At 37.6% G+C, this 12,583-nt stretch overlaps 1 protein-coding gene across 1 annotated transcript; it reads left to right on the forward strand.

The window, feature by feature from the left end:
• The first annotated feature begins 1,005 nt into the window (after window positions 1–1,005).
• LOC128515657 (probable ATP-dependent RNA helicase ddx6) lies at window positions 1,006–12,341 on the forward strand. The gene is made up of 13 exons (XM_053489756.1): window positions 1,006–1,140; window positions 3,787–4,751; window positions 4,877–4,940; window positions 5,209–5,313; window positions 5,401–5,530; window positions 6,941–7,087; window positions 7,587–7,681; window positions 9,193–9,315; window positions 9,399–9,527; window positions 9,640–9,756; window positions 9,871–9,934; window positions 10,775–10,876; window positions 10,981–12,341. Exons 2-13 carry the CDS (start codon window positions 4,573–4,575, stop codon window positions 11,172–11,174), a joined length of 1,449 nt encoding a protein of 482 aa, XP_053345731.1. The 5' UTR covers window positions 1,006–1,140; window positions 3,787–4,572; the 3' UTR covers window positions 11,175–12,341.
• The last annotated feature ends 242 nt before the right edge of the window (window positions 12,342–12,583 follow it).

The raw sequence follows: 12,583 nt of genomic DNA on the forward strand, positions 1-12,583 counted from the left end.
TTGACAGATGGACAAAGTGTCTTGACTTTTTCAGGAGAAAGGAGATTATGTTGAAAAATTATTTATTTGTTCTTTTTAAGGGTTTATTAAAGTAAATTCTATAGCCAGAGTGCAGATACAATTGTATCTAAAGTTTCTATATTGCATTGACGAGAAAGAAGAGAAACTGTATTTTGATTCCTCTGTATGTCTGCACATATGACGGCATTGACAAATAAAAGCCTTATGACAACCTACCTAATATTGAGTAGGTCACCCCCATTTGCCACCATTCTTTATCAGAACCAGCATTAACCTTTTCATGCATTTGATCTACATTAGCGCTCCTATTGGATCGGACTACACGGGCCAGTCTTTACTACCCATGTGCACCAGTGAGCTATGGCCACCCTGTCGCCAGTTCACTGGTTTTGGATCACTTATGGCGGCCTGGACCCCTGCAGATCAGGAACATCCCACAAGCGCTGCAGTTTTGGAGTTGCTCTGACCCTCAGTCCTCTAGCCATCACAATTTGGCCTTATCACTCAAATCCTTATGCTTGCTCATTTTTTTCTGCTTCCAACACATCAACTTCATCACAACTTCACCTGCTGCCTGATATGTCCCATTTACTTTCAGACGCCATTTTATCGAGATGCTGAAGAAGAGTTTCAAGACATATTTAAAAGGTTAAAGCTAAAACTAAGCTTTAATGTAATCAGTGATAAACCTCTTAGCTCTTTTAAACTGTAATTGTGTTTGATGTGACAACATTTAATGTTGATTGGTGGCTCAATATTAGTCAATTGTACAAAATGTACCAAATTAATAGAAAGATTTTGAATCAATAGAAGCGCTAGAAGTGTAGATCAAATTAAAGATGAAGAAAAGGTTGTTAAGGAAAATGTTTTTTTTTTTTTTTTTTTTGTGGTCATAATATTTTGGCTGATCTGTGTACGGTTTTTGACTCCTCCAGACTGTAGGGGGCGCTGTAGTTTATTTCTCCTGCTCTGTATAGAGGAGGTCGACCATGTTGTTAAGAAGCACAACAAAAGACGAGTGGATTTAAGTGCATTCAGTCCGTTTTGAAAACAGGATAATTTTTGACGTGTTTAATCTGATTTATACAGAAAAAAAACCATCAGCACAGGGAGTGGAGGGTGAGTGTGTGCGGCTTATACTGTTTAAAGTTAAGACTTTTTTATCCTGAACAAACAAATAAACAAACATAGCATTAGCTCTTTCACCTCCTCGGTTACGTCACGCTAAATATGCTAACGCTCCGGCGACATTTTTTTTTTTTTAGCAAATGAGCCGGAATTTAATAAGTTGTTTTTACTATTATTATTATTTTTACCTCATAACTCTGTTGATATACACTAACCTGACTAAACATACCGTGTTTAGCTTAGCTGAATTGTTGAAAGTTCTCATTTACGCGGCGAATGGCTTCCTGCTAGCCGACTAGCCTCAACCTGGATCAGGATTCTCCCTGACAGAATCGCTTCACTCACTAACGAACGCTTTGGATTCAAAATAAATGATGTTTGTTTAACAAATTCATATTAAACCATTTGTACACTCGTTCAGTAAACATATACACACGTGCTTAGTAAGTTAAAACCCACTCAATCACTTTGTTTTAAGCACTTTTAATACTTTAAATTATAAATAGTTATAAATATCAGTGATAGTAATCAAGTAACCTCACAAATTCAAATTTTATTTGTCACATAAAGAAGCCATACACAGTACGAAATGTAGTGAAATGCTTATACGACTGCCCGTGACCCTAAAGGAGAATTAAAGCTTATAATAAGAAATAAATATGAATAAAAGAAACAAGATAGAAAAATTAAATTAAACTAGGAAAAATAGAACTAAACACCATATAATCACGATACCTCAGGGTCGATACGATTATTCTATAACTGCTACGATTTTATAAATATCGCGATACGATACAAAATGTGTCCCCTGATTTTTATTCATTTATTTAATATTATTATCATTACAATTTTAAACCCTTTTAAAAAAAGTTTAATGAGTAATTAACTGTAGTGCGTTCCTTATAACATTATTTTTTTTAATTTAAAAACTGAATGCAACATTTTACACAATACAAACTAACTCCAAATACCAGAGTTAAACATTTAACTGAGCAGCACTTTTCTCAGTCATCTGTCATAATTATTATTTTTAAACAAACTTGTTTTACCACCTCAAAGGCTCAAAACTCAACTCGACAGTGAGTCGCTGTGAACATGCGGGAGCGTGCGGCTTCTAAACGCGAGGTTTCGAACACATCTAATTGGTGCTTGCGGTGTTTGAAGACTGGTTTAAGCGCGGGTGCTTTTGAGACTAATTCGCTCACAGGGTTTGGAGAAAAAGGCAGATCCGAGGATTTTAATGCGCACGATTTTTAGATAATTTAACACCATTAAAGAAATGCGTTTCTGTTGTGCCAGTGGGAAGGTTCTGTGAACGGTTTAAATCTGAGGCTGATCGGGCAGTCACTGGTCATAGTCAGTCAAAATAAACAACAGAAAATTCTGGTCCCTGGCTGATTACCTATTATAAATGTGAAAAAATAAATAAAAATAATTTGGTGATATGTGAATTACTGCACAAAAGACTTACCATTCATAACGGTATCCTTTCCACATTCCCAACCCCCACCCTTTTTTAATAAATAGTATCTTTATGTGGAAAAAAAAAAGTAACCATTTTGAGAAATTATATACTTTATGACGATTAGGGATATTATTTAGATTCTTCCAATGATTTATCCTTTCCTACTCTTGTTTGTTTAATGACAAGCCAGGTTTGCTGCTAACAAACTGCTCCAGTATTGCAATGCCAACACACACACTTTCTTGGGGTAGGACATATACTTTGTATTTTGAGGAATTATATACTTTATGACTTTCAGGGAAATTATTTGGATTATTCTGATAATTTCTTCTGTCCAACTCATGTTTTTTTGTTCAGTCAAATCCTCAGGAAGTCTTTATGTTGTCATTGCGATACTGGAGCAGTTTAACAGCATAAACCTGGTTTGTCATTGGACAAAAAAAAAAAACTGGTCAGTTTATATGTATTGCAAACAGTTTTGATTATGCGACCTCATTCTTTTCTTCAATGATGGAAAGCTGGAAAGTATCCGATTTCTTCTTTATAGACCATTCCGTCAGAGTAAGTAATGTTTTGTTTAGATGTGTAAGATTACTCCTACTAACGATAAACCTCGGCTTAAATGTGCACAATGTACTCCAGAAGCACGTCAAGGAAAAATTGTATGTAGCTAGTTCCCTGTTAGGTTGGTTTAGATTTGGTGTGAGGGTGTTGGTTGTGTGCCTAGAAAATCAGTCAACCGCTGTTTAAGTCAAACTGGAACTTTTCATTGTGCATCTCCATTTAACAGAATGCAAAAAAAATATAAAAAAAAATTCTCCTTATAATCCTCCGGTATACTTATCCCAGAGTTTTACTAGTGTTCGGAGAAAGTTTTCTCAGTATGCCGGAGACTGCCTGTCTGAATCACGGCTAAAACGCTGATGCGGCAATAACTCTCAGCTGAGTTCCTGTAATGTGCAAGTGGTGTAGTGGGCAGTGTGAGGTCAATGTCATAAAGTCTTGTTTTGACTCGAACACCTGTATTAAGTCATGTCATATGGGTAGTTTAACTGGTTTGTGAGTAATAATACACCTTTATTAATCTTAATTTACCCAATGATATTTAACCATAAATTTTAATAGTTTATTCCCATTTATTTATTTATTAAAACATTTTTTTCCCTTCTCAGTTGAGGTCTACTTGGGTGATCACGCTGTGAAAAAAAAAAGACAGACTCTTCCGTACATGCTTTAAAAGCAGGAACTGGACACCGGAGTGCTGTACACGGAGACCGTGAAGTCGTCTTTCGATTTTGGACGCCCGTTTCCCTGAAGTGCTGCTGTTCTGCTTTATGGATTTTGAACAAACCAGAGAGACCATTTTATGAAAAAAAAAAAAAAACAACAATTGAGAAACTGGATATTGCATCGACTCACAATCACCAAGGATTGACACTTGCTTGTTCTTGGGGACAAAAATTGTGGAACTGAGAAGGAACGGTCATTTGATCCAGTACCTAAAACTTTCAGGACAATACAAATAAAAAAAATAAAAATTAAAAAAGAGTGATATTGAACTTCCTGATAAGAAGAGAAGCATTTTTTCCCGCTCTTATATTACGGCACTCACATTTTCTCCAACCTGCAGGTGTATAATTTTTCTATACCCCGAGCAGGTGTATTCTATTTATCCATATAAATGGTTATTTCTCTTCATTTGGAAGAGCTTTTGTGTTGAACCTATTCCTGTGACGTCAGTGACTCTCCTTTGAAGAAGTTGCACTGTACATGTACATAAATGTAAATGTTTTGTAAATGATAAACAATCTAAGATTATATTAGACCTTTTTGTAAATGTTTTAGGACTTTTTATAGACCAGTTGTTGTAAAAAGCAAAAAAAAAGAAAAAACAAAGCAACAAGGATAGCTGAACTTTTGATAACTTTAACGAAGAAGAAGAAGAAAGAAACGACTTGATGGCAACTGCAAAGATGGAGAACGTGGGTGCTGTCACGATGGGGCTCAGCAAGCCAAACGGGCAGCTCCGGGGGCTGAGCTCGCAATCGGGACCCACCGTTCAGGGCAATCCGTTTGCAAGAGTTTCTACCGGAGTCCAAAAACTGACTCCCGACTCTCAGGAAGGACCTGGAATCAGGTGCGTCCTATCTCAAGTAAAAGTTTTCAGATGAGGTTTGACTGTGCATCTGTTTGTTTATCTGTATGTTTTATAAGAGAATTCCTTTTTGTATTAGTCCTCATGATCTGTTCTTTCCACCGTAGGTTTGGCGAAGACTGGAAAAAGAGCCTGCAGCTTCCACCCAAAGACACTAGAATGAAAACGTCTGTAAGTCCTAACTAAACGTGCTGCAGTTATTTTAATAATATAACATCATGTTAAAAGATGTTGGAAGCTAAATTCCCGAGCTGGCCCACTAGGCACGTTGGGAAGCTCCATTCTTCGACGTTAAGTGGAATATAATATCAGCTAAAGTGGTGTAACGATACTCAGAAATTAATACCATACAGAAGTTACTCAAGATACAAGATGTGGGGTCTTGCTGGACCCTAAAAAGGTTGAGTTTGGCTAGCATGTTTAATAATTTTTTTTTCAGGATGTGACCGCCACAAAGGGGAACGAGTTTGAAGACTATTGCTTAAAGAGGGAGTTACTCATGGGAATCTTTGAAATGGGGTGGGAGAAACCTTCCCCAGTTCAGGTGAATATACTCATTTATTAATTTTTTGACGTGTCTGAGGGCGCGATTTCAGTATTAACGTTTTGTTTGTACACTTTTTGCTTTCAGGAAGAGAGTATCCCTATTGCTCTCTCCGGTCGTGACATCCTGGCTCGCGCCAAGAACGGAACAGGAAAGAGCGGCGCGTATCTTATCCCCATGCTGGAGAGGATAGACTTGAAGAAAGACTATATTCAGGGTAAGAACACGATACACTTCCTGTCTCAGCTCCTGTGTACAGTACTTAATATCTTTATAGTAAATAAAATTAAATAATGAAGATTAAATTACAGAAAATAGGAACAAACAAATATTGATTATTACACCTTTAAATAGAGAATAAAGAAATACATTTGTATTTCTGTTGCGTTAGCCAAGTCAAAGATAGGTATTTGATTTTATTTCGTATTAGATATGTCTGTGACTTTGGAATTTTATTGCACACTCATAAGTGCGTATTAAAAAATGTACAGTGCCATCTGGTGAATTTTAAGATGAACTAATGATTTACATACATATTTTTATTTGATGTGTGGCGTTTTCCATTTAAAATTTCAAAGTAGCATATCCTCTCCTCTCATGGGCCGATAGCCTAAATTCTAGGATTACCTAAATTCTTTCACAAATATATTCAATGTACAGACATGCCCACTTTATAGTTTTTACTATATGTATAGATGAATTAAATTATTATGTTTTGCTTTGACAGAAAAGCGCAGAGAGAGAACTCTTGTCTAGTGTACTTTGTTTAGTCACTGAGAAATGTATACAAAATGAAAAAGCTAATAGAAAGGTATGCAAGTCTGGTAATAAAATAAAGTCAGAGAAAACCTTGACGGATGTCTTTGTAGTATTGTAGTATGCGATTCTCTTGTGCGCCACACAGACTCCAAAACCGGTTAAAATAAATAAATAAATCTTGCGTTTATGAAAGAGATGAACCGGTCGATCGGACAGTGAGTGATCAGAGTCGGCAGGTCCTCGATTCTGTCTCCGATCTGCCTTTTTTCCAAACTCTGTTTAGTGAATTAGTCTCCAATCCTTCTATTTTACACGCTTGCACCGCGAGCGCTAGTTAGTCGAGGATTGTGTGCGCTATAATCCTTGCAGCCACTCCATCACGCACACTCGCTGTCAAGTTGAGTTTGAGGCAGTAAAATGTCGCCACTTATTTATAATCCTACAGGTGGCACACTTTAAATTGTTCAAGTTTTTTTTTTCACCCGTGTGGTAGGAGTGCATTATTGCGAAGTTTGTTTAGAAATAATAATTATGGCGAATTCGAGAAATCTGTGCTGCTCAGTTAAACATTAAATACAAGAAGTCTGAAGTTAGTATCTTTTGTAAGTAAAAACTAATTTTATTTTATAAGGAACAGGTTACATTAAACGTTTTAAAATTGTAACAAAGTCATGGACCGATGTAATATTGTAATTTTAATCAAATCGGCATGTGTCATGATATCTTATTATAAGATATTTATATTTACTGGTGTGAATATGCAGGTTTATTGTTAAATCATTAATGCAGAGGCTTTAAGTGAAAATAGTTTTTTTTTTTTTATCTTTGTTTATAAAACATTGTTTATCTAATCTCTCTCTCTCTCTAGCCTTAGTAATGGTGCCCACTCGTGAGCTCGCACTACAGGTCAGCCAGATTAGCATTCAGCTCAGTAAACATCTTGGCGGAGTCAAAGTCATGGCCACCACGGGCGGAACGAACCTACGAGATGACATCATGCGCCTGGATGAAATCGGTAATTATAAGAAACGTGAACTGTTCATGCTGATGCGGCCATCCTTTTTGTGTGAACATTAATTTATCTTAAGCAAGTGGCTCGTAAGGGTGTGATGCAGCTCATTGGCGGCCCAGCACTATTTAATAGCCAGTATATACTAGAAAGCAAATAAATAAATAAAGAGCTGCCCCTGGATGCCCTTATACAGCCGGCAAGGCACCACGAACACTCCCACGCTGCATACCGTGCACAGCTGGGCGTTACAAATTAATACAAATCATTGGCATGTGGAACCCACACGCAATGTTTGAGTCAATCTTTTCACAGTTCTGGGTGCAGCAGTGGTTTCTGCAAGTTATGAACTACTTAAAAAAAAATAAATTTATTGCATTTCAGCCCAAAAATGTTCATGGGTGAATTGTAAACTACCCCACGTTAAGCTCCTTCCAGTAACAGTCTATCCTTGTCTTTGTGCTTTTTTTTTCTTTTTTTTGTGTGTGTGTGTGTGTCCTTGTAGTGCATGTTGTCATAGCGACACCAGGAAGGATCCTGGACTTGATCAAGAAGGGTGTAGCGAAAGTGGATAAAGTTCAGATTATGGTAATGGATGAGGTGAGTCATCGCAATCTGCGCTTCATGATGATGATACAATGCTTCAATGATTTGACTGTTAACATTCCTCGACAGTCGTCAGGGTACAAGTATGCATGCGGTGGCCTGCTGCAAGAAATGTTGTTTTGATTATAAATGCAGCAACCATTTTAATAAAGTCTCTAAGGTTTGTAAAGAACTTAAGCTTTAAACCCTGTATTCTGTGGTGGTAGATTTTGGATCGAGTCTTGTGTGGGTGTGAACCATCCAGTATTTTTAGTCCTGGTTGGAAAGGGGAAGAGCAAAGACGTTAGAGTCTGACAACGTGATTTAACTATAGTGTCTTATTTATTAGTTTGTAAAGAGCGGTCTGCACTATATTATGGAATAAGATTAAAAAAATCCCCTCTCCTGTTTGTGTGCACAGGAAGTGCAAAAAATGACATACCACGTGGTTGAAGAAATTATGAACATGTCTCAGTAACTGTGGGTCTTGCCCTGACTAATCTTGCATCAATGATGAAATAATCCCTGGTTTAAAAAAAAATTCCTTTAAATTCCTATTCAAGAATTACAACTTTCTCATGGCACTTGGGGGGAAAAAAAAACCATTAGAAAAGCATGCATACGAGGGCGAGTCAAAAATGATTCGCACTCCGGTTATATTAAAACCTCTGTCGGCCTTACTGTCCCATCAACTCTTTCCCCTCAATTCTACTGTAGTCTCCCCAGTAAGCACTTGGCAGGTGAGAACGTGTTACATCAGTTCATTTGAACTGCGGTCTGAGCAAAAACAGATGCCGCACTTATGATTTGCACAAAATGAAAAGCATCGTGCAGTGATCTGAGGGTCTACCTGGTTCGCAATATAAAGAAAAGTGTGTGTATGAACGTATAGAGAAGTTCAAAGACAGTTGCACAAGCGATAGTCCTCAAGAAGGAGTCGGACTCCCGTCCAAGGCTGATGACATACAACATACACTAGCGTACTAGTCATTTTTAATCATTTCTGTCGAGCAGACTAGTGACGGCAGACTTTTGTGCCAAATCAAAAGTTCAAAAGTCAACCAGCAGCTGGAAAACTCATTAATGCTTACAGTTTCCTGGGAATCTCAAGCGCCAGTTTCGAAACATTATCAGGAAAATTGTTCAACAATCAACAGTGCTCGTTGTAGTCGGTTCTGATGAACTAAAAAAAATTTTAAGGAGGGAAGACAAAAGCTTTTTGACAGATATTAAAATGTGACCAAGAATTGAAAAGCAAGGAGATGAGGTAGAAAAATTATGGATGTCTTTCACTAAAGAGTAAGTACGGATAATTTTTGACTCACCCTGCAGTGAAAATTTATCTTTAGTCAGACTGATTTTATTTGGGGAAAAAAAAACTGTTTGCAAATAAACATTTTTACGTCTTTTCAGTGATGTTACGTTTTCTTGTAGCACATTTTTCAATCTATGGTAGTCAGTCAAACCTTAAAGTTAAAATCTAATTTATTCCCCCCCTTCCAATCATGCCTCTGTCTCTCTTAAAGGCGGATAAGCTACTCTCCCAGGACTTTGTGGTGCTCATCGAGGACATCATCAGCTTCCTGGACAAGAACAGACAGATTTTGCTGTATTCCGCCACCTTTCCCACCAGTGTGCAAAAATTTATGGTAAATCAAACAAACAAAAACTGCACAAAATCAACGCGTCATGCTCAGTGTACATCCGTCATGATTTAAACGTGCCTTTCCAGGCGAAGCATTTAAAGAAGCCGTACGAGATCAATCTGATGGAAGAGCTGACTTTGAAGGGCATCACGCAGTACTACGCCTATGTTACTGAGAGGCAGAAGGTGCACTGCCTTAACACGCTCTTCTCCAGGGTAAAAACACACACACACACACACACACACACACACACGCTTATTAGTTTCGCCTGGAAATGTGAACAAAAGTGCGTCCAGGTGTCTGAAGCTTTTCTTTTTATCTCTGCAGCTGCAAATCAATCAGTCCATCATCTTTTGCAACTCGACTCAGAGGGTTGAACTGCTGGCCAAGAAAATTACCCAACTGGGATACTCCTGTTTCTACATACATGCCAAGATGATGCAGGTGTGTTTATGAATGAACAGCACTGATGGTAGAAGGAAAAGGAATTTAACTATACTGTACAGTTTTGCTCCAAATTTTCTTAATATTAATTTCTCCTTATTATTTTTTTTTCAGGAGTACCGAAACCGGGTTTTCCACGACTTTAGAAATGGTTTGTGCAGAAATCTGGTCTGCACAGGTAAGTTTGTCTGTCCATGTATAATTCAGAACACATTGATTTAGAATACATTTAAGACTTTAACATTTAACTTAAAATTAAATTAAGCAAAAAAAGCTACATTGTTACTGAGCAGCACATATCTCTGTGTGTTAGAGAGGGGCTGAGCATTTTACTTGTACATGATAATTTGAAAAGAGGTTTTAAATAAGTATGTGAAGGTCAGTGTTAATATGGTGGCTCAAGATAAATCTGTGTTTACCGGTAAGAACTGTTTAAATAAATCTTAAACTGAAGGGAATATGTTTGTCTGGTTATTTACATTTGGGCATTTGGCAGACGCTCTTATCCAGAGCGACTTACATTTAATCTCATTACACATCTGAGCAGTTGAGGGTTAAGGGCCTTGCTCAAGGGCCCAACAGTGGCAACTTGGGGGGGGGGGGGCGGGTTTGAACCTGGGATCTTCCGAACCGTAGTCCAATGCCTTAACCACTGAGCTACCCCTGACCCCTGGTTATCCTAATAATGAATCAGTTATTGATTGTTGTTGTCTCTGTCGGTTTAGAAATTTGTCACTCTAATTTGTTGTATATATAATTTGTTATAATTATGGTATAATTTTATATAATTATATTTGTTATAACGCTATAATAAATCTCCTAAACCTGTTTATGATTAAACTCAATGTTGGAATGATTTAAATAGCTGTGAAGTATTAGAAACCCATTTAAAAGCTATTTTGAATCAGCGTTCCTTCCTAAGCAAGTGTTGTCTTTGCTTGTATTCATGTCTGTGTACTGAACATGAATGGTATCAGTCTATATAACCTGAACTAAACCGAACGCATGTTGGTAACAGATTTGTTTACGAGAGGCATCGACATCCAGGCAGTGAACGTGGTCATCAACTTCGACTTCCCGAAGAGCGCGGAGACGTATCTACATCGCATCGGGCGCTCAGGTAAGAGAGAGAAAATTCTACAGAGTTGTAAATGATCAATCAGTTATATATACTAGTATTTAGGGAGCTGTCAAAGTCGTCATGGAAACTCGGGTCCGTTTCAGGGAGGTTCGGCCACCTGGGTCTGGCCATTAACCTGATCACGGCGGAGGATCGCTTCAACCTGAAAGCCATCGAGGACCAGCTTGTGACTGATATCAAGCCTATTCCCAGCAGCATCGATAAAAGTCTGTATGTGGCAGAGTTCCACACAGCCAACGATGAGGCAGAGGAGCAGGAGACACCTGGGGACACCTAAAGTTTCTTCAGAACTGGACAAGTCAGTGATACGAAGAAGCAGTGCGGAAATGTTGTTAAATGAATGAATACTTAGATTTATTTTTTTGTTTGTTTGTGTGTGTGTGTGTGTGTGTAGGAGAGAAAGGGAGAGAGCGATCCCTAATATCGACAAAGCTTTTTTTCCTTTTTTCTTATAGCTGTATGAGTTTCTGCTTAAAGTTTTTTATTATTTTTTTTGGTTTGTTTTAGGGTCTAAACATTTTACATCTCGTAAATTTTACAGCTCTCGTCTCCTCAGGACAAACCTGGAGTTGCACAAATTTCAGCTTTTGCTCACACACACACACACACACACACACACACACACACACACACACACACACACACACACACACACACACACACACACACACACACACCAGCATTTGGGCTCTGACCAGTGTCCAAAGGAATATTTGTGTTTTAGTTTTTAATTTCAAAATTCGTCAAAGAGTGTATCACTGGCCGAGCTGAACTTGTTTTATGCTCTGCAGAAGAGAAGAGAAAAAAAAAAAAAGAAAAAAAACTTAAAAAAAAAAAAAAAAAGACATAAGCAACAAAATATCTATACATTCCAGAGATCACTTCAGCCTACTTTGGTTAGATAAGTAAGGATTTGGTTGATTCTCATAAATATCATCAGTACTGTGCAAAAGTCTTGACCCCCCCCCCCCCAACTCCACCCCCGTTTCTTCATATTATATTAAATGAAATGATGTAGATTATTATTTTTTCTTTTTTAAAATATATATATATAAATAAATGTAACGGGCCGTAAAGTGCCTAAAAATATGAATTAAAAGCTGGTCATTAATGTAACAACCTCACCAGCAGCCTCATTTCCCCTCTCGTCTGGTTCAACCACTCAGCATTATTCAGCATCACCACTATACTAATCACCGGCCTAATCATCAGTCATTTCGTGCTGGTTTATTGGATAAGTGAGATTTTTATTTTATTTTTTTTAAAGCATGAATGATTAAAAAACTAAACATTCCTCTGAAACTGGTCAGTGACTGAAAACGAGAGAAAAACAATACAAACAGTCTCGATCTTTGGTAGCAAAATATAAACAAATGAGGGAGCTCAAGACTTTTGCATAGTACTGTGTGTGTATGTGTGTGTATATATTTATACACAAACACACACACACACACACACACACACACACACACACACACTTTTTATTTTATTTTTTGAAGTGGCACAGTGTGGAGTGGTAATTTAGCGCAAGTTAATAACAAAGGTGTTCCCTATCGGCTGAACTGAATAAGGCAAGTAATCTTATAAATACTGCAAAATGCTGCATTTGCAAAGTTATATAAGGAAGACAAGCCTAAAGGCCACAACCTGCCAGATACGAAAACATAATTTTTTTTTTTAACTCAC

Source organism: Clarias gariepinus, chromosome 28, assembly GCF_024256425.1.
Source record: "Clarias gariepinus isolate MV-2021 ecotype Netherlands chromosome 28, CGAR_prim_01v2, whole genome shotgun sequence".
NCBI lineage: Eukaryota > Metazoa > Chordata > Actinopteri > Siluriformes > Clariidae > Clarias > Clarias gariepinus.

What these genes read in the sequence shown, in the direction of transcription:
- LOC128515657 (XM_053489756.1), top strand. Translation starts at nt 4,573, where the DNA reads ATGGCAACTGCAAAGATGGAGAACGTGGGTGCTGTCACGATGGGGCTC. An exon ending in CAGGAAGGACCTGGAATCAG is followed by an intron (nt 4,752 to 4,876) that starts GTGCGTCCTATC and finishes TTTCCACCGTAG; the next exon opens with GTTTGGCGAAGACTGGAAAA. An exon ending in ACACTAGAATGAAAACGTCT is followed by an intron (nt 4,941 to 5,208) that starts GTAAGTCCTAAC and finishes TTTTTTTTTCAG; the next exon opens with GATGTGACCGCCACAAAGGG.